The sequence below is a fragment of the Sceloporus undulatus genome, chromosome 2, assembly GCF_019175285.1.
Source record: "Sceloporus undulatus isolate JIND9_A2432 ecotype Alabama chromosome 2, SceUnd_v1.1, whole genome shotgun sequence".
Classification (NCBI taxonomy): domain Eukaryota; kingdom Metazoa; phylum Chordata; class Lepidosauria; order Squamata; family Phrynosomatidae; genus Sceloporus; species Sceloporus undulatus.
In genome coordinates this window covers 69,468,099-69,495,761 of record NC_056523.1, presented here as the reverse complement: position 1 = coordinate 69,495,761, position 27,663 = coordinate 69,468,099, and the positions used below count along the sequence as shown (strand labels likewise).

Below are 27,663 nucleotides of genomic sequence, written 5' to 3'. Positions count from 1 at the left end.
GGACTTCCAGCCACTTCCAATTTTTGTTTTTCAACATTTTGGAAGCTCCTGTTGCTCCTGAAGAGTTTCTGGGCAAGCATAGTTGTCTTCCCTTCCCGCTGCTAAATTCACCATTTATTTTGCACACTTTGCCCTTGGGAGTGGCAGAACAGAAGTGCGTATTTTCTCCTTTGATATTTGACTTACATTTGGAAGCTTTGGTCTGTTCGGATATTCAGGTGCATGACTCTTTAGAATGTAGAATTTCAAGTGACATATTAATCCTGATGATCTTTTATTTTTTGTCTCCAAAAGTCTGCCCTCTGTTATGGCATTAATAAGAGAGATCATGTGGAGAGGTGGGATAATAATAATAATAATAATAATAATAATAGATCTATGAACCACCCTCATATTCAAGTAGGTTTTTGGTGAACTATCTGATTATTTTATTAATTGGTCAGAATTTGAATTGATGTTGGTGGATGATACTGACAGTCATTTTTTGATAACATTGCTTATTTAGGAATTTGACTCACTGAGGGAAAAATACAATATGAATAGTATACCTCAGAATACAGGTGATGTATACCCTGCCAAGTATTTTTTTAAAAAAAATAATATTGTGTTTAAATTAAAAAAAACAATAACAGAGCTTTCCTAAGGAAAACTGGATTAAAAAGCTACCAGGGAGAAATAAGCAAATAGACCTTTTCAAATATTTCGACATTCAGCTTTGCCACTATGGGCGCTCAGGCGTTTGTTGTATTCCAGTTCATTCTGTCCTCGGTGACATAATAAGTTCTAAGCACACAACTATATTCAACTTCTTAACAAAGGAAACCAGCACCAATTTAAGTATTTTAATTTTCTTACAACCACGTAAAACTGTCATGAAATACCACAAAATTATGTACAATAATTTACAGAGGGGAAAAAATCTGAGCGAAATAATTCACCTAAAATATTTTAAAACCTTTAACTGATGCAACTGTCCAGCAAAGGAGGAGCTTCAAGAGGCATATTCTCATGTGCATATTTTGCCACTTTTGAATTTTATCCTCAGTTTACACATAATATATTAATTAAAATCAAAGAAAAACAATACAGCAAGCTGGAGGGACAACACAATATACATCTTTCAATTATTTTCTTTTTAAAGAACAAAGCAGGGAAAGTGCATGTCCGCTGAGCTATAACAATAAACCGATCTATATATATATATGCTGGCGGTACCTGCCTTAGGAGGCTCTTTCAATAATTTATTGATTGTCTATAAACATTAACAAAACTGGTTCAGAGAAGGATGGGGAAATGTGTTCCTACTCCTAGTTGAGGTTAGAGTGAGAGAAGCTGATAAGTAAGAAGCCTCAAAGATATGCAGGAAGTATTAAAGGCTTCTTAGGAGTTGAAATTAAAGGAATTGGTTCTGTACAAAACTGATCTCCTTAACTCACCCCTGCCTAGTAATTTAAAAGTTCCAGATGGCTAGTGTTTCCAATTGCCATGCAGCCTTATAAGCTTCACAAGAGGCCAGTGAAACCTCTCAACTCTGGAAGAGGTAACTTGCAGGGTTCCACGATTCAAGATGTGGCCACTTACTGTTGGTGCTTGCATCTTTTAAGCAATTTTAATTTTGTACACCACAGAATAAAGATTATGTCCAACTTCTGGCAAGTAGTTAACTAAGGTCCAAAACACACTGCAGAAATAATCCAGTTTGAGACTGCTTCAACTGCCCTGGCTCAGGGCTAGGGAATGCTGGGAACTGTAGTTTATTGTGGCACCAGGGCTCTCTTGACAGAGAAAGCTAAATGTTTTTAAAGCTAAACACAAAACTACAGTTCTCAGAATTCCCTAGCAGAGCCAGGGCAATTGAAGCACTGTCGAACTAGATTATTTCTGCAATGTGTTTTGGATCTAATACAGAATAACCATTGAATGTGCAACCTCTTTCTGATTTTGATCAATTCTAAACAGATAAAAAGCAAGCCACATTAGTGGTATGCACTATACAACCCACCTGCTACAAATTCAGCCACCAAGAGATTAGATTACTGCATGCGCAGCAAAATACCACTGCCACGTATTATGAGTTCTATGTCTATTATTGTGCACTCAAAATAGTCATAAGGTTTCCTTCAAAAACAAAGGTAGATACGATCATTTTGGGGTAAGTTAATACCAACATGAACCTCTAGCATGTGGTCAGGCTTACACTCATTAGGTTTTTAGCCAAAACTAGTCCCTTTGTGCTTAGCAAATCTTGGGTATTTTGAAACTTCCACAGCAGGAAACCATCTTAGGCAAAGCTGAAAATTGCATCTAAAAAGCTTAATTGAAAACAATGAATTCTGTTCTCTGGTAAAAATTTGGCAACACATCCTGTATTAATTTTATAAAGCTTCACAATATGTACATAGGGAAACAAAGTGGCTGAGGCAAACATATGCTTTTTCTATCCTGGTTGTAAACTTCACAATTTGGCATATTTGCACAACTTAGAGCTGTTTAGCCTTTGGCTAGTAAGACATAAAAGATGTCTGCTCACATGAAAAATGCGTGCTTAATTCAGTAACAAAATGATGTATTGCACTGCAGCATAGTCTTTTTTTCTCCTTCCTAATCTTGTCTTCTTAAGATCAGAGTCTGGACATTACTGGCTTTCCACTTTCCCCCACAAATGTCTACCTTTATAGAAATGGCAAATAAATAAAAATAAAATTAGACCAGCACTATCTTTCATGTTGTTTCATAGCCACACCACTTCAAAAGAGTGTAACTCTAGACTTGTTAGTGTTGACTAAATTTCCATGTTAACATTATTCTGTTTCTCTTAAGTGTATTAATCATTTTCCAAAAATAACCAATGGGGCAGGGGGATTTTGTTACCAGTCTCACCTTAATCTTCATGTTGTCTTTGTACAGCAGATTTGAAAATTATGTTTACTTTCCCCTGTTCTTCACTTGGAGAAAGCATAATGGGGTGTGTGCACTTTCTCCTAACTAGAATGTCATTGGCATAGTAAAAACATACAATGTTATCTAACTTTGCAGACTCCTCCACAACTGCACTACAATAGCACAAGAGCCTTTGAATGTCATATCAGTACTGAGTCAGATAAGACTCCAATTGGCCCCATTTGGGCAGTAAATGAAAAGAGATGAAGGGTTTGTTGATGAAGTAACATTTACTGAAGTCAGAGAATATTCCAGGACTGTTTAAGGAGTGACTGTTTGTAGATTACATCAAACCCTTTAAACTCCAGTCCAACAGATGTGCTGAATCACCTTAAGAAATGAAGTACACAAGTATCCGTGTGTTGCATAGAAATGACTTACTCAAAGTAATGAACAGTAGAAAGCATCCTTCTTCTTTGAAAGACCCTGAATGGATCCCACTGGGACCAAACTGCTAATGCAATACAGAAACAAGCATGTAAACATATGCCAGACACACAGCACCTATCTATGCATCAGAAAAAGTTTACAGCAATATGGGGAGTTAGGAAAGTTTTACTAAAAATCATGTTTGCATGAAGTTATTATGATTCCCTTATGGATTATTTTCTCCCCAGAAGATATATAAAAGATGCATGCCTTATAAAACAAAAAAGATAACTGAGTGTGAATGATGGAAAAGATTGGGTTTCTTTCCAGTGCCAGACAGAGGCATTCTCTCTTTCTCTCTCTCTCACACACACAAACACACATTTACATTTTCTCATAAATAAGTGAATCAGCTGGACCATTCTAGTTAACAAGAATCTACTTGTAATTTGGCCCACAGTATTTTATATACTAAACTTGCTTTGGTTGAAACTGGAAAATCGTTATCTCCATCTATACCTTTGACGAGTCTTAGATGGCTAAGAAGGTTAATGAGAAAATTCCTTCAAGATAGCCTGAACCTCTTTTTAAACAGCCTCTTGCATACTGTTGGACATTGTTCAGGAAGAAAAAAACCTGTTTCAACCTTAAAAAAATGACATCCATAGACTGAAGAGACCAGGTGATATTTCCAAATTAATATATACATATATCAGGGGGGCAGAAACAAAGATGCTCATTTGGTGAGTTTGGACCTACTCTGCAGGAATTAAAACTTATTAATTTTCCAGTAGTGTGCATCAACAATCAGCTGTTGCAACTGTGGGAAGCTGCTCTATAGATAAGCTTTAGTCCGCACACTATATTTAGCACACTGAATTTTCCTCTACATTATGCCAGAAAGTCATGGGGAAAAGCCATGGATCTGTCCATCTGTTAATGCATATACACAGTCAACATATGCCACATGAACTGTGCCACAGAAGAACATTAACGTTCTGTTATATATGTAGCAAAGGAGGGGAGATAACATTTTCACCCATGCATTTACCAAACAATTACAATTAGCAGGATAAGTCCTTAGTATCTGAGAACTGGTAGGAGCTCTAATTTTTCTATTCATTCTTCCTTTACGAATGCAAAGTCAGCTTTCCCAAAAACAGGAGCAAGAGGGGAAAAAAAGTTAATACCTATCATGGCATTTCCCCCACAAAAGTAACATGCAGTATTTTACTAACATCTTTTCAAAAAGAAAAATAATATTAAAGTGTCTTCTTTCTGTGCACCTTGCCATAAAAATTAGACTGTAGCTTTTCAAAAAACAGAGCCAATTACTAATATTCAAACCTCTCCTCAACAATCCTGCCCTCTGCTCTTTTACCAGCAACGTGACCGGCAGAATTGTTGGCAAAACATTTGCTGCCATTACCTCATGATGAAAATGAGTTTTACATTTAATTTGTGGTTATCAGGTAGTTGTCAAAGGCAAAAAGTCTGTTAGAAGAAAACCAGTTGGCATCCCTACTCTGGCTGCAGGAACACAACTGTCGCAAACCCATATGTGACCTCCTCAAAAATGATACTTCCCTCATAGATTTTTCTATGGTCATAGAGGTAGAGAGCAAGCTCCAAAATAAAGATCACAAGGAAATCTGGCTGAACAATAATTTTCAGGCTTTTGGCTGCATCACTTCTCTTGGCAATCAGCTAGTTTAGTTTTTTTTTTAAAATGATCTTTATAACAAAGTAAATGAGGGTAGTTTTACAAATGGTGAGGAGATTTCCATCAATCTGCATTTTCTTCCACATGCCATCAGTTTGTCCTTCTCTTGACTAAAATTTGAGGAAAACATTCTCCCCTCCCCTCAGAGGAGAGATTTCAACCTTTATTCATAAAAAAGAGTCCTGATGTACAGAATGAGCATGTACTACATTTCTAAATCCATGGACTGCTGTGACAACAGCTAGGATTGCATTACAATTTTGCGCCAAGTATTCTTCTTTGCTTCTTTCAAAAGTGCAAGACTGCAAATGCCAGTTTATAAGCAGTTTCCATATGTATCTTCTCAGCATTCCTTATTCAAGGAAGAGAAAGATGCTGCAGTTGTGCTTCAACAATTCAATTTCATTTTACTTCCTCCTCTCCACTTCAGTTTGCAAACTGTTGGTAGAAGGCAAATTTGACTCTTTCAATATGATGGCAAAGTTTAATGGCTGGGCCAAGTTTCAAGTCCATGCACTCCTGAACAGTGGGAAGGGTAAGCAGGAGAAGTGCCTGCCCATCAATTTCCTGTTGAGAGAGAAAAATCAGAAATAATGAGAATTGAAGTCAATATGCATTGAACAGTGACAGATGTGCAGCATGACAGAAAGCTAAGAGATCAAATGAGAAAATATCCCAAGACAAGTAAAAATAATCAAAAAGGCAAAAATAGCTGCCGTGAAAAAAGTTATTGGTACAGGAACTATTAACCTTCATTATAGCAAGTATCATGTACTGTACTCACATAGAAATTGCCAAAAAGAAAACAATGCAATACCTGATCCAAAAATATTCTAGCTAATGGTGCACAGTCTGTAGATTTAAGGAACCGTACAACATCAGCTACACTCCATTCCAGGGGATTGCTGTCCAGCTGCAGCTTTTCACCAACTTCTATTTTTAGTTCCTATTTCACACAAAACCCAAACACAAAAGTAAGAATGTTAGATTTTCTCAAGTATTTCAACTATTTTGACATATTTTGACTAAAGGAGCTCCACATGATTTTTTTTTTAAAAAAACATCAATATTGGAGAATCTGGGATTGGGAATCAAACATGACTAACCTATGGCTTTCCTAAGGATAGTACATCTCCTGAGGGAACACACAGATTAGAAATTTTGGGTTCCCTTTTAAAACCCTTTAAGTCATAAGTGTATGCATTTTTAAAATTCAGTTATTAAATGTTGTACCATGATTTCTTATACCTTATCAACAAATATTTCAGTTCCACAGCCATACTTCCATCCTGCCCCCAAATCAAGATGGAGTGTGTATATTTCACCTCCTCCAACTAGGTTGCTAAATCCCTCTCCCTACTTACCCACATATTTCAGTGTTGTGTACTGGTCAATATTTCTCATGCACTTCTAAGTAAGTGCTATGCCACCACCACATAAAGCCAGGCAAGCAACACATTAAACAGTAGTAACTGGATATAATCTGAAGGCAAATTGGGCCTTTTAAATGAACCATTAAACACATATAAAGCACTGAATGTATCTGCTTTTTGTTATTTAAATAGAGGTCTTAAATAGGACCATGACCTAGCAAGAGGGTTTAACTTTCCTCCATGTCATACCACCAAGGAATACTGTTGTCTCCAGCTATTGTTTACTCTGTAGAGAAATTTCCACTGATGGTAAAGGAATCTTCTGAGAGAGAACAGTTTTCATCAGGACTACAATTCAGGTGCCTACTCACCTGCGCCTCCACATCCTTGCAAATGCCTGATCAGCACTCTCTTATCCTGTTCTTTCAATATAAAAAACTAAATACATTACATGCATGTAGCCATTAAATATATTATGTTTGGCCCTAAATGTGAACTTATTTTACAGATTGTGCTACAGTACCTGTCTACCTTGCTACCATTAGTTGACTTGCCTCATATCCATCCATGCGAGATCTCCTAAAGCATCTCATATTATTGTGTCAATTCTGTAGGAAAGGAAATGTCTTACAAAATGGACAATGAGGCCTTCTCTTGGATACGGATGATAATTGTGAGCTGCCTTGGGTCCCTTTTTGGGGAGAAAGGTGGCATAAAAATTAAAATAAATAAATAAATAAAACGCATCTGGAATTCCCAAGAATATAAGGCAGGATATAAATGTTTTAAATTACAAAAGCTGAGCTGCATGGACTGTATGCTATATTTTCTCTTAGGAAGGCATTTGTTTCCCAATTCATACCTACTAGCTGGGTACTATGGTTCTTCTGGTAGCATGTAGGATATAATCTGCCTGCCTATTTTACCACCTAGACCATGTATTATTAGAAGTTACAACCACTGCTTTCTTGGCTATTATTATTATTATTATTATTATTATTATTATTATTATTATTATTATTATTAACCTTTATTTATGAAGCGCTGTAAATTTACACAGCGCTGTACATGCAATCTTTTTAGTTAGATGGTTCCCTGCCCTCGGGCTTACAATCTAAAAAGACATGACACAGAAGGAGAAGGGAGTGGTGGCAGGAAAGGGTAAGAGGTCCAGCAGTTCCTCTCTACCTCCGAGGCCTGGACCAAGGCAGATGGACGGGAGGGAGGGCTTGGCTTCAAAATGGAAGGTTAATCTTCATCCAGGGAAAATACATACTCTCAAGTAGGATAATACATATACAATACATAGCAATACAGGAAATGGTTCGATAAACAGGCAACAAAAGAACATCAGATGGTAAGCGACAATTATGCAATGCCTGGGAAGGCTTCTCTGAACAGGATGGTTTTCAACTCCGTTTCTACATTTCTACATTCTGTTAATAAACTTTTGGATACTTAAATTAGCGTGTTGTGATCTGAGTGTATTCTGACTAATCCTATTTTGCCCAATATTAATGTTTTGGTTTGTCTATAGACAAGCTTCAACAAAAGGTATGCTAACCTTCTAAAGGAGTTTGGTGACCATAGATCTGAAGCTGGCAAACTGTACCCCAGTATCCCAGTTAGCTCTTTCTTCCAGATGATATCAGAATCCTCTGCTCTTTAATTCACTAGGTAGTGGTAGTTATTTACTTACTGAGAACTTTAGGATGAATTTATAGCTGATGGTAATAATAGTTTTATTTAAAGGTGAAGCAATTAGAAACTCATCTAAGTTGGTCTACACAGTGACCCCTCACAGTGTCAGAGTAAAGAGTCTCCTATGGACAGCACAGATGCATTCAAAATGTTCTCTTTTGTCTGATGTTTGGCAATTGATGTAGAAGGTGAGAAAACTTGTTTATCTTTCCTACTGAGACAGGAGTCCAAAATCATAGTAACTTGCAAGCTAAAAAGCAAAGCAAACATAGCCCATTTATCCTGTTGTAAACACTTCTGCCTCAAAAAGTAATGTCCATATGAATGAACATGGCACTCAGATGTAAAACCAGGTGACAGAAGGTTACATCCATTTACATGTAAGAGTGTACAGGCTGCACCTGGGCAGTTTAAATTCTAGATTGTAAAGTGCAAATTATTACATGCAGCTAAAGGAACCATCTCCAAAAGGGAAAGAAAAAGAAAAAAGGGCATAAATGCAGTCACATCTTTAAATGCAGCCTGAATTACTGATAATAAATTGAAAGTTTCCCAGAAAGTTTTCACATGTTTATAAACTGTTTATAAACTGTAAGCAAGGTCAGAGAAATTTAGGGCTGAAACAGATGGCCCTGAAGGGGTGGCTTGATGCCGCCCCTTTCAATGCCAGGTTGGGGCTGCATCAACTGCATGCTGCAGCCCCAACCCTGCTGTTTGTTAGTACAAAAAGAAGCGGCATAAAGCTGCTCCTTTTTGTGCTAGCAAAACACAGGCTTTTAAGCCACAGTGTCAGCTTTGTGTCACTCCTGCAGTGTCCGACATCTAAACACCATGCTGCCAAAGCACCGCAAAGTTGCCCCCAGTGTGTTTGGGCGGGCGGCTTCATGGTGGCTTCCTGCGGGCTTGGGGACATGCGTTGTTTAAATTACACACACCCAAGCCACCGGGAAGCTGCTGCAAAGGGGCCATTTATTTTGCCCCTTAGTGGGCTATTTGAGAGCAACAGCTTTCATTTGAAATATACTTTCTGTTGCCCCTAAGATGCTGCACTTTGCAGTGAAACAAGTACCTCCAAGCTGGCCCTAAAAACACAGAAACTACATGCAAGGTTAATTCTGGCATCACTCTGCAGTCGATTCCTGACTACTACTATTGAGGAGACAAATCAGGAATATCTGCCTGTCTCTCAAGTGGCTATATTTCTCAATGGTCACTGTACATTTTTTTGAATGCAGGGCAATGATGGATTATTTTGTATTTGATACATTCAAAACTAATCATCATTAACTCCTCCTTATCATGGCCTGACTCTTTTATGTTAAGCTTTGTGCTGATTTGTGGTCCTGTTTCCCTTATATATTTTCCAGTTGATTACAATTTTTGTTTTTGGTACTTCATAGACCTGAGAAATATGAATGCATGCTGTCATCTTAAAAAGCAAAGAGTGGTAGTGGTGGTGGGAACCCTAACATTCAAGATACACAAACCAATGTACACATGACCAAAAAATGAAGACCCACTTTTCCAAATGTTAGGTGTTTGCTATTAAGGTGTGCTTTGTTTTTCAGATTAAAGATGTACCTTTGGTGTTGGTGGTTTATTTTCATCATCTGAGAAGGAAAAGGTACGTAGTTTCCTTTTCCGTTTGTCCCGGTCCTGAGACCCAAAATGAGATCGCTCACTCTGTGTGGGGGAGGATGAACGTGATTTCTTCTCTGATACTTCAGATTCTTCTAGCAGTTCCTCCTGATGTTCTGAATTGCTGTCATCTGTAAGAGATTCTTCATCCACCTCATCCTGGTCATCCTCCTCTTCCCCCCCACTGCCCTGAAATGGTACGGAAAGGAGAAAGGTAAGCTTAGAATAGTATAGATTAGTGAAGTTGGTTGGCAGAAACTTATTCTATCCATGTTTTATCCAGCAATCCAGGATAATCTGTATTGAATATACAGTCGGTCCTCCATATTTGCAGATTCTGCATCCACAAATTCAACCATAGAATCATAGAGTTGGAATAGGCCACAAGGCCCATCCTGTCCAACCCCCTGCCATATGGAGGAACACACCATCCATGACTTGAAAATATTTCAAAAAACAAAACAAAACAAAAACCCCCAAATCAAATCTTGATTTTGTTGTTTTATATAAGGGACATCCTTTTACTATTACATTGTATATAATGGCACTTGAGCATCCACAGTTTTGGTATTCATGGAGTGTCCTGGAACTAAACCGCAGCAAATATCAAGGGACCAATGTATATATTTCATGATAGCATACTTGGGGTGAGCCAGCTGGTGTGTTATCCACTGAGGTAGAGGATCGTTTCTTCTTATGGACAAAGAGGTTTTTCCGTTTCTTTCTCTTCCTGCTTGCTTTCTTCATGCTTGCCTCTATGCTGCTGTGGATTCCTGGTGGTCGACCAATCTTTTTGTTTCTTCGCTTGCCATAGTAGTGGGCTAGTAGTGGGAGAAAGAAGAGGATTCTTACTGTGAAACATCAGGACAACTCATCATTTGTTAAATCCTAAAAACAAGGCATTAGGAAAAGATTTTACAAGACACATCAGAGACATATATGATTTGTTTTGACAATATATAAGACCTATATTTGCTCCTTGATTCCCATGTGCTATCTTGGTTATGTTAATAGGATGAATGCTATCAGCACATTATTAGATCAACTGGGTGAAGTATTTCAAAGATACCATGACAATGCCAATCATTTTCCATATTAAATTCATAGAATCATAGAATCATAGAATCATAGAGTTGGAAGAGACCACTAGGGCCATCTAGTCCAACCCCCTGCCATGCAGGAAATCCAAATCAAAGCATCCCTGACAGATGGCCATCCAGCCTCTGTTTAAAGACCTCCAAGGAAGGAGACTCTATCACCCTCCGAGGGAGTGCATTCCACTGTCGAACAGCCCTTACTGTCAGGAAGTTCCTCCTAATGTTCAGGTGGAATCTCTTTTCCTGTAGCTTGCATCCATTGTTCCGGGTCCTATTCTCTGGAGCAGCAGAAAACAAGCTTGCTCCCTCTTCAATATGACATCCCTTCAAATATTTAAACAGGGTGATCATATCACCTCTTAACCTTCTTTTCTCCAGGCTAAACATCCCCAGCTCCCTAAGTCGTTCATCATAGGGCATGGTTTCCAGACCCTTCACCATTTTTGTTGCCCTCCTTTGGACACGTTCCAGTTTCTCAATGTCCTTTCTGAATTGTGGCGCCCAGAACTGGACACAATATTCTAGGTGGGGCCTGACCAAAGCAGAATACAGTGGCACTATTACTTCTCTTGATCTAGACACTATACTTCTATTGATGCAGCCTAAAATAGCATTGGCCTTTTTAGCTGCCGCATCACACTGATCACTCATGTTCAACTTGTAGTCTACTTGGACTCCTAGATCCCTTTCACATGTAGTTTCATTCAGCCAGGTGTCACCCATCCTATATCTGTGCATTTTATTTTTCCGCCCTAAGTGCAATACCTTACATTTCTCCGTGTTGAATTTCATTTTGTTAGCTTTGGCCCAGCTTTCTAGTCTATTCAGGTCATTTTGAATCTTGATCCTGTCCTCTGGGGTATTAGCTATTCCCTCTAATTTAGTATCATCTGCAAATTTGATAAGTATGCTCCCAATTCTGTCATCCAGGTCATTGATAAAGATGTTGAATAGCACTGGGCCCAGGACAGAGCCCTGTGGGACCCCACTGGTCACTTCTCTCCAGGATGAAAAGGAGCCATTGTTAATCACCCTTTGGGTTCGGCCGGTCAACCAATTACAGATCCATATAACAGTTCCTTTGTCTAGCCCACATTTTACAAGCTTGTTTGCAAGAATGTCATGGGGAACTTTGTCAAAGGCCTTACTGAAATCAAGGTATACTATATCCACAGCATTCCCTTCATCTACCAAGCTGGTAATTTTATCAAAGAAAGAGATTAGGTTTGTCTGGCATGACTTGTTTCTCTGAAACCCATGTTGACTTTTTGTGATTATGGCATTGCCTTCTAGATGTTCACAGACTCTCTGTTTAATGATCTGCTCCAGAATCTTTCCTAGTACTGATGTCAGACTAACTGGACGATAATTGTTGTGATCCTCTTTTTTCCCCTTTTTGAAGATGGGGACAACGTTTGCCCTTCGCCAGTCTGCTGGGATCTCTCCTGTTTTCCAGGAGTTTTCAAAGATTATTGCCAATGGCTCCGATATTACATTTGCCAGTTCTTTTAATACCCTTGGATGTAGTTCATCTGGTCCCGGAGACTTAAATTCATTTAGATTAATAAGGTATTCCTCTACTATCTCCTTACTGAGCTGAAATTCCTCTATTCTGTCCTCTGCTCCATTATCCTCAGGTTGAGCACCCTTTGCCTTTTCTGAGAAGACTGAGGCAAAGAAGGTGTTTAGTAATTCTGCCTTTTCTCTGTCTTCTGTTAGCATTTTGCCATCTTCTCCACGCAGTGGCCCTACCGTTTCCTTCTTCTTCCTCTTGCTGCGGACATATCCAAAAAAGCCCTTTTTATTGTTCTTAACCTCTCTAGCAAGCCTGAGTTCATTCTGCGCTTTAGCTTTTCTGACTTTACCCCTACACACTTTACCCCTATTTCTTTGAATTCCTTTTTTGTGATTTCCCCCTTTTTCCATTTCTTATACATGTTCCGTTTCAAACTTAGCTCGGTTGAAAGTTCCTTAGTCATCCATCCTGGTTTCTTGAGACACCTCCCGTTTTTCTTTCTCACTGGAACTGTTTGAAATTGTGCCTTCAGTATCTCCCTTTTGAGAAAGTCCCATCCGTCCTGAACTCCTTTATCTTTTAGTATTTCTGACCATGGAATTGCCCTCAATACTTCTCTAAGTTTACTGAAATCCGCTCTCCTAAAGTCTAGGATGCGCGTCTGACTATGCCTGGCTTCTCCTTTCCACTGTATTTCAAACTCCAGGAGAACATGGTCACTTCCACCTAATGATCCCACTACTTGCACCCCATTAACCAAGTCATCCTTGTTGGTTAGGATCAGATCTAAAATAGCTGACCCCCTTGTTGCCTCTTCCACCTTTTGGACCATGAAATTGTCTTCCAGGCAAGTGAGGAATTTGCTAGGCCTTGAGGATTTTGCTGAGTTTGACTTCCAACAAATATCAGGATAGTTGAAGTCGCCCATCACTACTACATCTCTCTTTTCTGACTGTGTGGTCATCTGTTCTAGAAAGATATCATCCAATTCCTCAGTCTGACTTGGGGGTCTGTAGTAGACTCCCACCGTAACATCCTTGTTGTTTCCCTCCCCTTTAATTTTTACCCAGATGCTCTCCACCTGGCTTCCATGATTGATGTCCAGGATCTCTTCACTGGTGTAAATATCTCTGACATATAGTGCTATTCCTCCTCCTTTCCTGTTTGGCCTATTTCTCTTAATAAGGTTATACCCCTCTATTTCCACATTCCAATCATGAGACTCATCCCACCAGGTTTCAGTGATGCCTATTATATCATATTTGCTTTGTTGTACTAGGAGTTCGAGTTCATCTTGCTTATTTCCCATGCTCTGTGCATTAGTGTAGAGACATCGCAGACCATGGTTCCCTTTTACTTGCTGCCTGTGCAAGTTTTTTTGCCTCCCACTGTTAGGTCCTTGCACTTTTTTTCTTGTTTCCTCTATATCAGTTTAACTATTTTCGCCATCCCTTTCGCCTTCCTTAATATTGTCTCCCTTCCCCTCGGAACTCAGTTTAAAGCCCTCCTGATCAAGTTCTTGAGACTGTTGGAAAAAACATTTCTTCCAACTGGCGTGAGATGCAACCCGTCTGTTGCAAGAAGTCCCTCCTCATGGAACCGCAGCCCATGATCGAAGAATCCAAATCCTTCTCGGCGGCACCATCTGCGAAGCCAGTTGTTCACATCCGCTATTTTCCTCTCCCTTCCTGGACCATGCCCTTCAACTGGCAGAAGAGACGAGATGACAACCTGTACATCCATTCCTTTCAGCTTCCTACCAAGCGCCTCGTAATCCCTTTTGATGTTCTGAAGGCTGTGTCCTGCAGTATCATTAGTTCCCACGTGGACCAAAAGGAAGGGGTATTTGTCAGTAGGCTTGACCAGTCTTGTCAGCCTCTCTGTCACATCACGGATCTTTGCACCTGGAAGACAACACACCTCTCGAGACATCTTGTCAGGCCTACATATCACTGCTTCTGTACCCCTCAGCAAGGAGTCCCCCACTACGACCACACGCCTCCTCCGAGGCTTAGCAGCGACTGTTCCCACGGGTGGGACTCTCAGGCTCCCCTGCTCTGTCCCTGAAGTTTGTTCATGCTGCTCTTCTTCATCCTCCTTGATAAGGGAAAGAGTTTAGAATCGATTCTCTAGCTGCAAGCTCCCAGAACAATCCCTTCTTGGCTTACTTCTCTTTGTGACATTCCTCCAGCTGTCTGCCTCCTGTGTATGGCAAGTGACCTCTTCCACCCTAGCATCTTCCTCTGCGTGGTACTCATCCAAGATGGTTAGTTCTATTGTGTCCAGGAAATCCTCTTGTTCCCTAATATGCTGAAGTGTAGCTACTCTTGACTCCAGCTGCTGCACTTTTTCCTCCAAGAGTGCTACCAACTTGCACTTGGTGCATGTGAAGTTCTCGACTTCTGTAGGCAAGAAGAGAAACATCCCACAAGACTTGCAGGTGACTACAGCAGATCCCTCGTTGTCCATACTGCAAAGTCTTTAGTAATGACTATAACAGTCAATCTACTGGGAATACTACTTTAAAGGAATGTCCTGGCTGCTATCTGATACTTAAAGGCAAGGTTCTATTTCAATATCTGATTCTAACCTGGTTCTAACGTGATTCTAACTTGAGTAGAGTTGTTGAGTTAAAGAAAACTAAAAACTCGCGCACCTTTAGGTGCGCGGCTCTGGAAGTTGGTATATAAAGCTAGTCTGCTAGCTCCACCCCCTTGTGACTCACAGATGTGACTCACAGAAGCTCCTCCCCTTCAAGCACACGGTCTCAATCTAACACACGGTCCTCAAAATGGGCTGCCAACAGCTCCTCTCCTTCTCCTCTCTCGGGGCCGTACTGGATCAAGAAGGCGCTGGAAGTTTGGTATATAAAGCTAGTTCTGCTTGGCTCCACCCCTTGTGACTCAACAGATGTTACTCACAGAACTCAGCCCCTTCAGCAAACGAGCACAACGGTCTCAAGCCAAAAGCACGGTCCTCAAAATGGCGGCCAACAGCTCCGCTCCTTCTCTCCTCTCTTGGCCGGACGCTTCAGAAGGCTCTGAAGTTGGTATAGAAAGCTAGTCTTCTAGCTCGCCTCCTGCCCTATAGAAGCGAAAAGAGCCTCAAAGCGCTCTGGGCTCCCTTGTTGCCGGGTAATAGACCATCGACGTCCGGATGATGGCCTCCAGCGACGGTTGCTTCACCACCCCCTTGTGACTCACGATGGACTCACAGAAGCTCCGCCCCTTCAGCAACGAGCACACGGTCTCAAGCACACGGTCTCAAAATGGCTGCCAAGCAGCTCCTCTCCTCTCCTCTCTCTGGCGGACTGCTCAAGAAGGCTCTGGAAGTTGGTATATAAAGCTAGTCTGCTAGCTCCCCCCTTGTGACTCACAGATGTGACTCACAGAAGCCCTCCCCTTCAGCAACGAGCACACGGTCTCAACACACGGTCCAAAATGGCGCCAAGCAGCTCCTCTCCTTCTCCTCTCTCTGGCGGACTGCTCAGAAGGCCTGGAAGTGGTATATAAAGCTAGTCTGCTAGCTCCCCCCCTTTGTGACTCACAGATGTGACTCACAGAAGCTCCTCCCCTTCAGCAACGAGCACAAGGTCTCAAGCACAGGTCTCAAAATGGCTGCCAGCAGCTCCTCTCCTTCTCCTCTCTCTGGCCGGACTGCTCAGGAAGCTCTGGAAGTTGGTATATAAAGCTAGTCTGCTAGCTCCGCCCCCTTGTGACCACAGATGTGACTCACAAAGCTCCTCCCCTTCAGCAACGAGCACAACGGTCTCAAGCACACGGTCTCAAAATGGCTGCCAAGCAGCTCCCTCCTTCCCTCTCTCTGGCCGGACTGCTCAAGAAGCCGGAAGTTGGTAATAAAGCTAGTCTGCTAGCTCCTCCCCCTTGTGACTCACAGATGTGACTCACAGAAGCTCCGCCCCTTCAGCAACGAGCACATGGTCTCAAGCACAGAGGTCTCAAAATGGCTGCCAAGCAGCTCCTCTCCTTCTCCTCTCTCCTGGCCGGACTGCTCAGGAAGGCTCTGGAAGGTGGTATATAAAGCTAGTCTGCTAGCTCCGCCCTTTTGACGACAGATGTGACTCACAAAGCTCCTCCCCTTCAGCAACGAGCACACGGTCCTCAAGCACAAGCGGTCTCAAAATGGCTGCCAAGCAGCTCCCTCCTTCTCCTCTCCTTCTCCTCTCTCTGGCCGGACTGCTACATAACTATCAAGCTTCAGGCTGTTTCTTCTGTGGGTGTTGACCTGTCTAGAAGTAAACAATCAGGGGTATCCATGTTGGCCATTTAGCAAATTCAATAAAAAATCCACAAAACAGTTATACCTTTGTTTTTTGTGGGTTTTTCGGACTATGTGTCCATGTTCTAGAAGAGCTTCTTCCTGACATTTCACCAGCATCTGTGGCTGGCATCTTCAGAGAATGCTTGCTGGGAAAGGAGTTGGGTATGTATATACTGTGTGACCCTGGGAAGGCAGGAATGATTTGCATGTGTATTGTTCTGTTGCTAATGGCAGGCCTCAGGGTGGGAGGGTCTGCAAAAGAGGATTAGTGTCTGCTTGATTAGTGCTCATTGTCTGCTGGGAAACCCCTGACCCTGGCACATTTCTCATTTGCATTTGTTGAGTCTTCATCTTGATATTTTTCAGGACTGGTAGCCAAACCTTGTTTACTTTAAGGGTTTCCTCTTTACTGTTGAAACTGTACAATATACATATTGCAAGCTTTCAAACTTCACTGGTTTCTTGATTAGCCAAGGTATTACAAACCAAACAGGAGAAAAAAATGGAAGATGTTAGCCATAGGCCTGCATTTTGCTGTTTCTGTTGTTAGTTAAGATGGTATGGAGGGGCATCTCTTGCAGGCTGGCCCCTCCTCCTTTTGGCCATGTGGTAATTGGAGATTTTTTGGAGTCCAGGAAATTTAACATCCATTTGCATCTCAACAAAGACACTTCCATTGCAATCCAGTATGTCTCCATCTTTGTGACGACACAGGCCTCTTTGTAGGCAGAGGCCAGTAAAGATAACACTGTTTAGTGGACTTTTTAATTGAATTTGCTAAATGGCCAACAACTTTGCACTAATAATTGTTCTGTTTTAAATTATTTTGAGTTATAATGGCCTGTAGTGCTTCACTTACTTTTTAAGGTGGGGTAAGATACTTGTTAGCCAGCAATTATTGGATGACTCCTCCCATCATCCTCCACCATTTGTTATGATGGCTAAGGCTGATGAAAGTTTCAGTCCAACCACATTTGAAAAGCTATAATTTGCCCATCCTTACTCTAAGGACCTTGAAGTCAGCTATTACATTCAGAACAAGACAGACCATTCATAATATGATCACGGCACAGTGGTCCTTCTGAGCAAGATAAATTAGGAAACATAAAGGCACACAACAACAACAAAACAGTTGCTTTAAGACATCATCCAGCCTGTGAGGGAGTGAAAAGGCAGGCCCGACTCCATCAGACCTAGCCTGAAGAAGAGCCCTACCTCCATGCCATCTGACATTATCCAGCCTGAGGGGAAGTGAAAAGGCAGGCCCAGCTCCATCAGGACTAGCCAGAGCAAGAAGAAGGGCCCTCTCTCCAGTCTATCTGCCATGGTTGAGGCCTCAGAGGGAGAGAACCACTGGACTTGATTCCTTTCCCCACTACCATTCCCGTCTCCTTTTGTGTCATGTCTTTTTAGACTGTAAGCCTGAAGGCAGGGAACCATCTGAATAACTATCTGTAAGCCGCTCTGAGACCCTTTAGTTCTGAAGAGCAGGGTATAAATACCCTAAATAAATAAATAAAAATAATGTTGTTTATTTCAGTGACATCCACCACACTGTAGCATTTCACAATAGTGAGTGAAACATTTCACTTAGACAAATATTACAACTACTTACTGTATTTGGTTTTTGTCAGAACAGAGCAGTTTTCTGAACACTTGTCTAGCACCATTTGAGGGCCAAAGAGATTTGGACAGCATTCCAGTTTGATGCAGGTCTGCCTGCAAAACTCTGCCACCCGATCAGCTGTTCTTACAACTTCAACTGTGGCACGGTAGCTCTTTCCTTTATACCTGCATCCAGAAAAACAAATATTTGAGTTGGAGGATACACAAGCCATAAAAGTTGATGTGCTTTATGTGCCACCATATCACCAAGAATTCATCAACCTCATTTTATGACTAAGAGACTACCACAGAGTATCAGAGATTTTTCAGGCAAGGCCAAGAAAGAATCCTGCCTGAAAACATTGCTAAAAGTCATTGCTGACAATACTGGGCTTGTAGGCTCAATGGTACGACTCAGTATAAGGCAGCCTCCTATGTATAGTTTTTTTTACACTTGTGAAATGTAAGGTGCCACTCTTCTCACTCCCCCTATTTTTATTGTTATGTGCCTTCAAGTCGTTTCCAACTTATGGCATTCCTAAGGAAACCCCATGGGATTTTCTGGGGCTGAGAGTATGTGACTTGCCCAAGCCCATCCAGTGGGTTTCCATAGTCAAATTTACAGTGCTTTATAAATAAAGGTTAATAATAATAATAATAATAATAATAATAATAAGAAGAAGAAGAAGAAGCAGGGAATCAAACTCTGATCTCCAGAGTCCTAGTCCAATGCACAAAGCATTATAGCATGCTGGCTCTCACTCCAGCTATATTGATTGCTGAAAAGGTAAACATACAGTATAGTAGCAAGTTCACTGATGCTTGTAATTCCATGGTTCAACATACTTTGCAACTTTTAACAATTACATTCAGCACAATGTGAGCATTACAGCCTCAAACTCTACTTCAGCCAAAATTAAAATCTGAGGCAGGGGATGATTCCTACTTTCCACCTACTCCCATGCATCTTCTGTGGCAGATATGGTGTTCAGGAGCAAAGACTCGAATGGCAGTATAGTAGGCACTATACTACTAGCAGTATAGTAGGCACTAAACTACTGGCATTTATTTCAAACACCAGAGAGAAAAATAGAGTAAATTGTTCTCTTCCCAAACAGAAGGAACAGCAGTTAGGACTTCTAGTCACTACTACCAAGTGAAGGCGTTGGGTAGGAATGGAGGGGAGAGCACTTGCTAAGAACATTTTATAATTTTTAGATGCACACACCCTTCCCCAATTTCTCCAATAGTGCTCATAATTACACCTGCCAATCTAAATGAGAGATGGGATTGATTATTAACTAATGAAATGATTTTTCTATTACAAGACAAAGATAAATTAGGATTATTGCTATAAATTGTTGCTTTGCTGATTTTTCAGAACTCTTGCCTTAACATTGTTCCATCCGGTTACTTCTGAAGCAAAAGCAAGTCAAGAACCTCTAATTATCCCAGGCAATGTCTCAAATGATTCATTCCATGTTAAGCATGGAACACAAAAAACAAGGCATCAATAATCAACATCTGATGTGGATTTACTTCTGTCAGTACTGATTAGTCCACCTTATGGGAAAGGATCAATGAACTGAGAGGTGCTCAACTCTCAGGAATGGACTTCCCAATGAAAGGCAAACTAGTGTTGTTAATACTCTGTGCTTCAGATTTATTATCTGGGTAACTTCTAGTTTTTGAGGACTGTTGATCAAGAGAAGCTGCTGGAGATATTTGCAGTAGACAATGAAGAGGGAAAGAATTAAGTCATTTCTGCTCTTTAAACATTTCCCTGCCTGCATATGAACACTATGGGTGTCTTCTGCCTTCAAACTGTTCCTAACTTGTGACCTTAAGGTGAATATATGATGGGATTACCAGGGCAAAATTTATTCATAGGTTTGCCATTGCCTTCCTTTAAGAATGACAGAGTGTGACTTGCCCAGGTTCAACCAGTGGATTTCCAAGGCCAAGAGGAAATTTGAACTTGGTCTCCCAGAGCCCTAGTCCAACACTCAAACCTACTATGCCACGCCAACTCTCCTTATTAATATTACAACAGTGAAAATGGTCCCTTGCAAACATCTTATTTAGCCCAAGAGCAAATGATAAGCACATGTTTACTTTGCTTTCAGGGTCTCTCCATATCCATGCCATGTAGCCTCCTCATCCAGTTGTATTTCTCTAAGAACACGGCTGGGTTTATAAGCAGCATTGATCAGCAAAGAGAGAACCTGAAAATGGAAAGACAGAAGGAGAAACTCTTAAGTCATTGGTACAGTAGCATTTTACATTTACTAGTTGATATGATTTAGATGAATCCTATTCATCTTAATAAACTGCAATGAAGATTATCAACATTACAAACATGCAGATATAATAAGAATACAAAGAATAACAGTAACAACAAATCAAAACAAGCAACAAGTAAGGACATGCCAATAATTTATTATTCAATGGCCACAGGTTCCAAACACTCAATATGGCTGAGTGGTCTCTCCTCATTTCCCTCAACTTTGTTCAGGGAATATCACAGTGCTGTTTATTCAGTAAATGAACTGCATTCTTTTAACTCAGTTGATATGCTTCCTTTCTATGTTCATATTTCATTTCTTTTGGTTGTTAAAAACTGAACTATTCTGCAAGGATCCAACCTTGTTTGTTGTTGTATGCCTTCCAACTGTTTCTGACTTATGGTGACCCAAAGGTGAATCTATCACAGGGTTTTCTGGAGCTGAGGAAGTTTGACTTGCCCAAGGTCACTCAGTAGGTTTCCACAGCTGAGTAGGAAACTGAACCCTGGTTTCCCAGGTCATAGTCCAACACGCACACCACTACACTGCACTGGCTCGTACTACAATATAAAGTTGAGATGTTACCTAATCTGTACAAAAGGTTGTGTCACAATATTACAGTACTGTATTACAAGTGTGCATATGTTACGCTTGAGTGCAAGTGTATCAAGATTTGAGTGCAAGTCACTTTGGATCCCCTATAGGGAGAAATGCAGAACGTAAAATATAAATATTTTTGTAGATGTTTCTGTACCTGTGTTCATTCTTCATCTGTACACAGGTGCAACAATCCTCTTAACTCTAGCAAGCTGTTTTCTAAGCATAGCTGAGCAACTGGCTAGCCTGGTTTCTCCACTTTCCTCCTCTGGAGAGCAATGCATCTGAACAGAAGAAATTCCCATACAGGTACACACTCACCACACCATTGGGAAACCTTATTTTCTTTTTGCGGGGCTGGTGGTTCTTCATTGTATGGAGAGAAAGCTCTCCTATTCACAATTGTTGATACAGACTTGAAGAGAGCAACAGAACTGGAGACAGAGGTGCTGTCTGCATGGGCCAATTAAACTGGCCTCCCTCTGTCCTCTTGGTAGGGTAATCTGGATGAAGCAGGGCCCAAACCCCTAGGACATTTAGCACCAAACCTGGAGTATTGTTGTTGTTGTTAGCTGCCCTCAAGCTGCTTTTGACACATGGCGACCCCATGGATGAGACATCTCCAAGAATCCCTATCCTTCACTGCCCTACCCAGATCCTGTAAGCCCTTGCTCACAACCCCCGATTGAGTCTATCCATCTGGTTTATGGTCTTTCTCTCTTTCTTTTACCCTCTACCTTTCCTACCATTATTGCTTTTTCTAGTGATCCATGCCTTCTCATTATGTGGCCAAAGTACGATAGTCTCAACTTGACCATCTTTGCTTCCAAGAAGAGCCCTGGTCTGATCTGTTCAAGAACCCATTTGTTTGTCTTCTTGGCTGTCCATGGTATCCTAAGTACTCTTCTCCAGCACCACGTTTTAAATGAGTTGATTTTATTTTTGTCTGCTTCCTTCACTGTCCAGTTCTCACATTCATACATGGTAATTGGGAATACAATGGCCTGAACAATTCTGACTTTAGTGCTCAGTTTTATGTCATTACTCTTCAGTATCTTCTTCAGTTCTTTCATAGCTGCCCTTCCCATTCCTAGTCTTCTTATTTCTTGACTGCAGTCTCCATTCTGGTCAATGTTTGATCTTAGGTGTGGGAATTCTTTAACTATTTTAATTTCCTCATTGTCTAAATTGAATTTGTGTATTATTTCTGTGGTCATTATTTTTGTTTTCTTTATGTTCAGTATCAGAACTGCCTTTGCACTTTCATCTTTGAACTTCCTTATTAACTGTTCCAATTCCTGAATGTCTTCTGCTAATAATATGGTGTCATCTGCATATCTTAGGTTGTTAATGTTGTTTCCCCCTATCTTTACTCCTCCTTTTTCTGATTCTAATTCTGCTTTTCTTATAATGTTTTCAGCATATAAGTTAAACAAGTAGGGTGATAGGATGCAGCTTTGCCTGACCCCTTTTCCTACTGGGAAACACTCTGTTTCCCCAAATTCTGTTCTGACAGTGGCCTCCTGTCCTTGGTACAGATTTCTCATCAGGACTATCAGATGTAGTGGCATGCCCATGTCTTTGAGTGCATTTCATAGCTTTTCATGATCTATACAATCAAATGCTTTGCTGTAGTCTATAAAACATATGCTGATTCTTTTTTGGAATTCTTTGGTGCGCTCCATTAGCCATTGCATGTTTGCAATGTGATCCCTAGTGCACTTTCCTTTTCTGAATCCTGTTTGCACCTCTGGAATTTCTCTCCCCATGTATGGTTGGAGTCTATGCTACAGAATTTTGAGAATTATTTTGCTTGCATGAGAGACCAGTGCTATTGTCCTTTAGTTACTGCAGTCTCCTTCCTTGTGAATTGGTATGAACATCAAGTGTTTCCAGTCTTCGTTTTCCATATTTGTTGGCATATTTCAGCTAGCATTAAAGTTGCATCTGTCTGTAGATACTGTAGCAGTTCAACTGGGATATCATCTGTTCCTGATTTATTTTTTGCCGTTTCCTTTACTGCAGACTCCACTTCACTTTTTAGAATTTGGGGTTTGACTTCATATGGTTCCTCATTCCAAATATAATTCATTCCCTCGTCTCTTTTGTATAACTCTTCTATGTATTGCCTCCAGGTTCTTTTTTTCTTCTTCTTGTTCCTGTATAATGTTCTTTTTTTCCTCTATAGACTATCCCTGCCCTCGGTTTGAACTTGGCTTTAATTTCTTGGATTTTTTTATAGTCTCTTGTTTTTCCCTTTTTGTTGTTTTCTTCTATTTCTCTGCGTTGCTCATTGTAGTATTTCTCCTTATCCCTGCATGTCAGGTGCTGGACAGTTATGTTCATACTACTGGCTTTGTTCCTCTCTCCCTTTGCCTTTACTTATCTTCTTTCTTTTATTGCATAAAATGTTTCATCTCTCATCCATTGTTTCTTATCTTTCTTTTTGTCCACTGTTAGTATTTTCTTGCATTCAATTCTTGATTATGTCTTTGACTTCTATCCACAGTTCTTTAAGTTCCCGGTTGATTATACTCAATAGTTCAAATCTTTAAGTTTAATATGGCTGCATTCTATGGAATTCTGGGGTTTGCAGTTTTGTGAGACACTAGAACTCTCTGACTGAGAATTATAAAAACACCTCCCTCAACTGCAAATCCCAGGATTCCATAGGCTATAACCATTGCAGTTAAAGTGGAATATAGCACTCTACAGATGTAGTTTGAATGTATACCTGGTCACTATATGAAGTTTCTACCAGTCCTAGAGCCCAAAATGCTTAAAGAACAGCTATTATGAAGGGAAGAGCCATATAAAGAACTCTGTGGAGAAATGCTAGCCTGCCAAGAGAAGAATGCAGGGATTTTGAGGTCGGATCACCACAAGTAGTAGGTAGGAGTGAAATCACCCAGCGGGAGCATCACAAGGGGCACAAATTCTTTATGGCTAAATAAATAAATAATAAAACTTTTATTTTTATCCCGCTTTTCTGTGACGAGACAATCAAAGCAGCTCACAAATCATTAAAATATCCACATTCAATATTATATTTCAGATTCCCCGTTAAAACAGAATTAAACATAATACAATTAAAATTAGAGATTAAAATATCTATTAATAAAAAAGAAAAAAATATAACAATAAAAATATAACGTGGACAGAGTGGTTGAGGGGCAATCATTCTGTAGCTGGGCACTTCTATTCAGGAAAGGCCTGCCAGAAGAGATCCATCTTAACAGCCTTTTTGAAGCTGTCTAAGCTGGCAATTTGACAGATCTCATCCGGCAGGCCATTCCATAGTCTGGGAGCAATTGCAGAGAAGGCTCTCTGGGAGGAAGCAATTAATCTGGTTTTTAAAAGCTGCAACAGATTCCTCCCAGATGACCTGAGTGTGCGGGGCAGATTATATGGAAGTAGGTGATCCCTCAAATAGGTTGGACCCAAGCCATGTAGGGCTTTAAAGGTGATAACCAACACCTTGTACTGTGCCCAGAAACTGATAGGCCGCCAGTGAAGAGATTTTAGAACAGATGTTATGGCTGTGTGTGGCATGACTCAGCTGCTAGAAATCACATGTGCATCCCTTCCAAGAAGCTGCTTTTGGGGGTGGATCACAGCGGCAACAATCTGGTGCAAAAGGGGGCAGCTGCATGCCGCCCGTCTGTCAAGCCCCAAAGTCACTTAGATCCGCACCAACTTAGGTGTACCAGTGGATGTAACCTTGGAACCTGTCTGTCCAGTTTTAATGGATACTTTTCAATTTGTGCAGCTTGATGATGTGGGCATGATCCTTGGAGAGCCACCACATGTGTCTTAGATCCTTGTCCTTCTCAGCTGATCAACAGGCTAAAGGAGGATTGGCTGAGTGGTTGAAGGAGGTAGTCAGTGCCTCCCTACAGCAAGGCAGAGTGCCAACATGCCTAAAAAAGGCAGTTGTGACATTTGCTGAAAAAGCCATAACTGAATCCCACTATAATGAATAATTATTGGCCACTATACTGAATAATTATTGGCCACTATCATTTCTGGGCTAGGTATTGAAACTTGTGATGGTTTCCCAATTCCAGGGAGTTCTGGATGAAATGGATTATCTAGAGCCATTTCAATTTGGTTTCAGGCCTGGCTGTGGAACAGAGACATCCTTGATTGCCTTGGTGGATGATCTATGCAGGGAACTGGACAGGGGGAATATGTCCCTGTTAGTTCTGCTGGACCTCTCAGTGGCTTTCGATATCATCGGCCATGGCATCCTTCTGGGCCGCTTCTTTGGGATGGGATTTAGAGGTACTGTTTTACAGTGGCTCCGTTCCTTCCTGGAAAGGTGAAGCCAGAAGGTGGTGCTGAAGGACTCCTGCTTGATGCCCTGGCTATTGGCATGTGGAGTCCCTCAGGTTCTGTGTTGTCCTCTGTTCTGTTCAACATACATTGAAACTGTTGGGAGAGGTCATCTGGAGTTTTGAGGTGCGGTGCCATCAATATGAAGATGACACTCAACTCTACTACTCCTTTCCACCCCAAACCAAGGAGGCTGTCCTGGTCCTAAACCAGTGTCTGTCATCAGTAATGGACTGAATGAGGACAAACAAATTGAAACTTAATAATAATAATAAATAATAAAAATTTTATTTATATCCTGCCCTTCCCAAGATCAGGGCGGCTTACAACAAGGGTTAAAAACAATGGTGCCATAACAATATAAAGATATAAAAATACAACTACAGGCAAACCATGCAAACAATAAAAACTATCAACAAAACCAACAGGATTAAAACCCCTTAGCCCAACCTCTTGGCCACGGAAGAGGAGGGAGGCCCACAGGATTTTTAGTCGGGGAATGCCTGTTGGAACAGGAAGGTTTTTAAGTCCTTCCTGAATTGGGCCAGGGTGGTGGTCGAGCGGAGCTCGGTGGGCAGCGTATTCCAAAGGGCTTTGGCAGCCGTGGAGAATGTCCTCCGTGTGGTGGAGGCTAACCTAGCCCCAGGCACCTTCAGTAATTGCTGCCCAGATGTTCTGAGGGTGCGAGGCGGAATGTACGGGGAGAGGCGGTCCTTTAGGTTACCTGGGCCCAAGCCATTTAGGGCTTTATAGGTAATCACCAACACCTTATATTGAGCTCGGAAGCGAATGGGCAGCCAATGGAGATCTTTCAAAACCGGAGTTATATGGCTGGTCCTGGGAGCACCAGTGACCAGCCGGGCTGCCGTATTCTGCACCATTTGCAGCTTCCGAGTTTGGTATAAGGGTTGCCCCATGTAGAGTACATTGCAGAAATCCAGTCTCGAAGTTACCAGAGCATGTACAACAGTTTCTAGGTCCCTCTGGGCCAGGTATGGGCGCAGCTGGCGAATAAGCCGAAGCTGATGACAGGTGCTCTTGACCGTCGCATTCACCTGAGCAGTCAGGTGAAGCGACGAGTCAAGAAGCACCCCCAGACTGCGCACGGAGTCCTTCACAGGGAGCGTGACCCCGTTCAGGACAGGTGGAACCACTGCCATTCCTGGACCAGGAGAACCTATCACTAGTACCTCCGTTTTCTCTGGATTCAACTTGAGTCGGTTTTCCCTCATCCAGCCTTTATCCAGACAAGACAGAGGTGCTACTGGTCAGTAGGAAAGCAGATCACGGAATGGGGACTCAGCCTGTGTTAGAGGGGTTTCACTCGCCCGAAGATGCAGATGCGTAGTTTGGGAGTACTCCTGGACTCAGCTCTGAACCTGGAGGCCCAGGTCTCTGAAGTGACCAGGAGTGCTTCTGCACATTTACAACTTGTACACCAACTGCACCCATTCCTTGAGATATCAGATATGGCCAGTGATGATACATGCCATGGTTACATCCTGTCTGGACTAGTGTAATGCACTCTACTTGGGGCTGCTTTGAAGACTGTTAGGAAACTTCAGCTGGTCTAAAAGAGCTGCAGCCAGGCTGTTAATAGGGTCAGGTTACATAGAACCCATAACAGTTTGTTTCCGTGCTCAATTCAAAGTGCTGGTTATGAGTTATAAAGGCCTATTTGGTTGGGTTCAGGCTATTTGGCAGACTGTATCTCTGTGTATGAGACAGTCAGGGCTCTGAGATCCTCAGGAGTGGCCCTTCTCTCTGTCCTACCCCCATCACAACCACAGATGGTGGGGACACAAAAGAGGGCCTTTTCTGTGGCTGCCCCTAGTCTGTGGAACTGCCTGCCCAATGAGGCCAAAATGGCCCCCTCCTTGTTGACCTTCCACCGGCAGGCAAAAGCTTTCCTCTTTTTAAAGGCTTTTTAAAGAGGCTTTTAAAGCAGAAGGTTTTTAAAGAATGGGCTGGATGCTGTATTTTTTTTTAAAGTATTTTAAACACTTTTATCTTTTTAACTATATTTTTATGCAATCTGTTTTAATATTGTAATAATTTATTTTTGTTTCAATGTAACATTTTCCTACAATTTTAATTGTACTGTTTTTAATCTTGTAAGTTGCTCTGGGTCCCAGTTTTGGAAAAAGGATGGGATAATAATAATAATAATAATAATAATAATAATAATAATAATAATAATAAT

The 27,663-nt window shown here is 41.2% G+C and overlaps 1 protein-coding gene across 1 annotated transcript in view; it reads right to left on the bottom strand.

Annotated features, from left to right (window-relative positions):
* Window positions 1-2,574: 2,574 nt before the first annotated feature.
* The window catches only part of SFMBT1 (Scm like with four mbt domains 1), a 116,590-nt gene continuing 91,501 nt past the window's right edge, over window positions 2,575-27,663 (bottom strand). Inside the window, 6 exon segments of the mRNA XM_042453202.1 lie at window positions 2,575-5,599; window positions 5,850-5,978; window positions 9,688-9,933; window positions 10,387-10,565; window positions 18,254-18,429; window positions 20,359-20,468. Of these exon segments, the coding sequence (XP_042309136.1) occupies window positions 5,459-5,599; window positions 5,850-5,978; window positions 9,688-9,933; window positions 10,387-10,565; window positions 18,254-18,429; window positions 20,359-20,468 (981 nt within the window). The 3' untranslated portion in view covers window positions 2,575-5,458.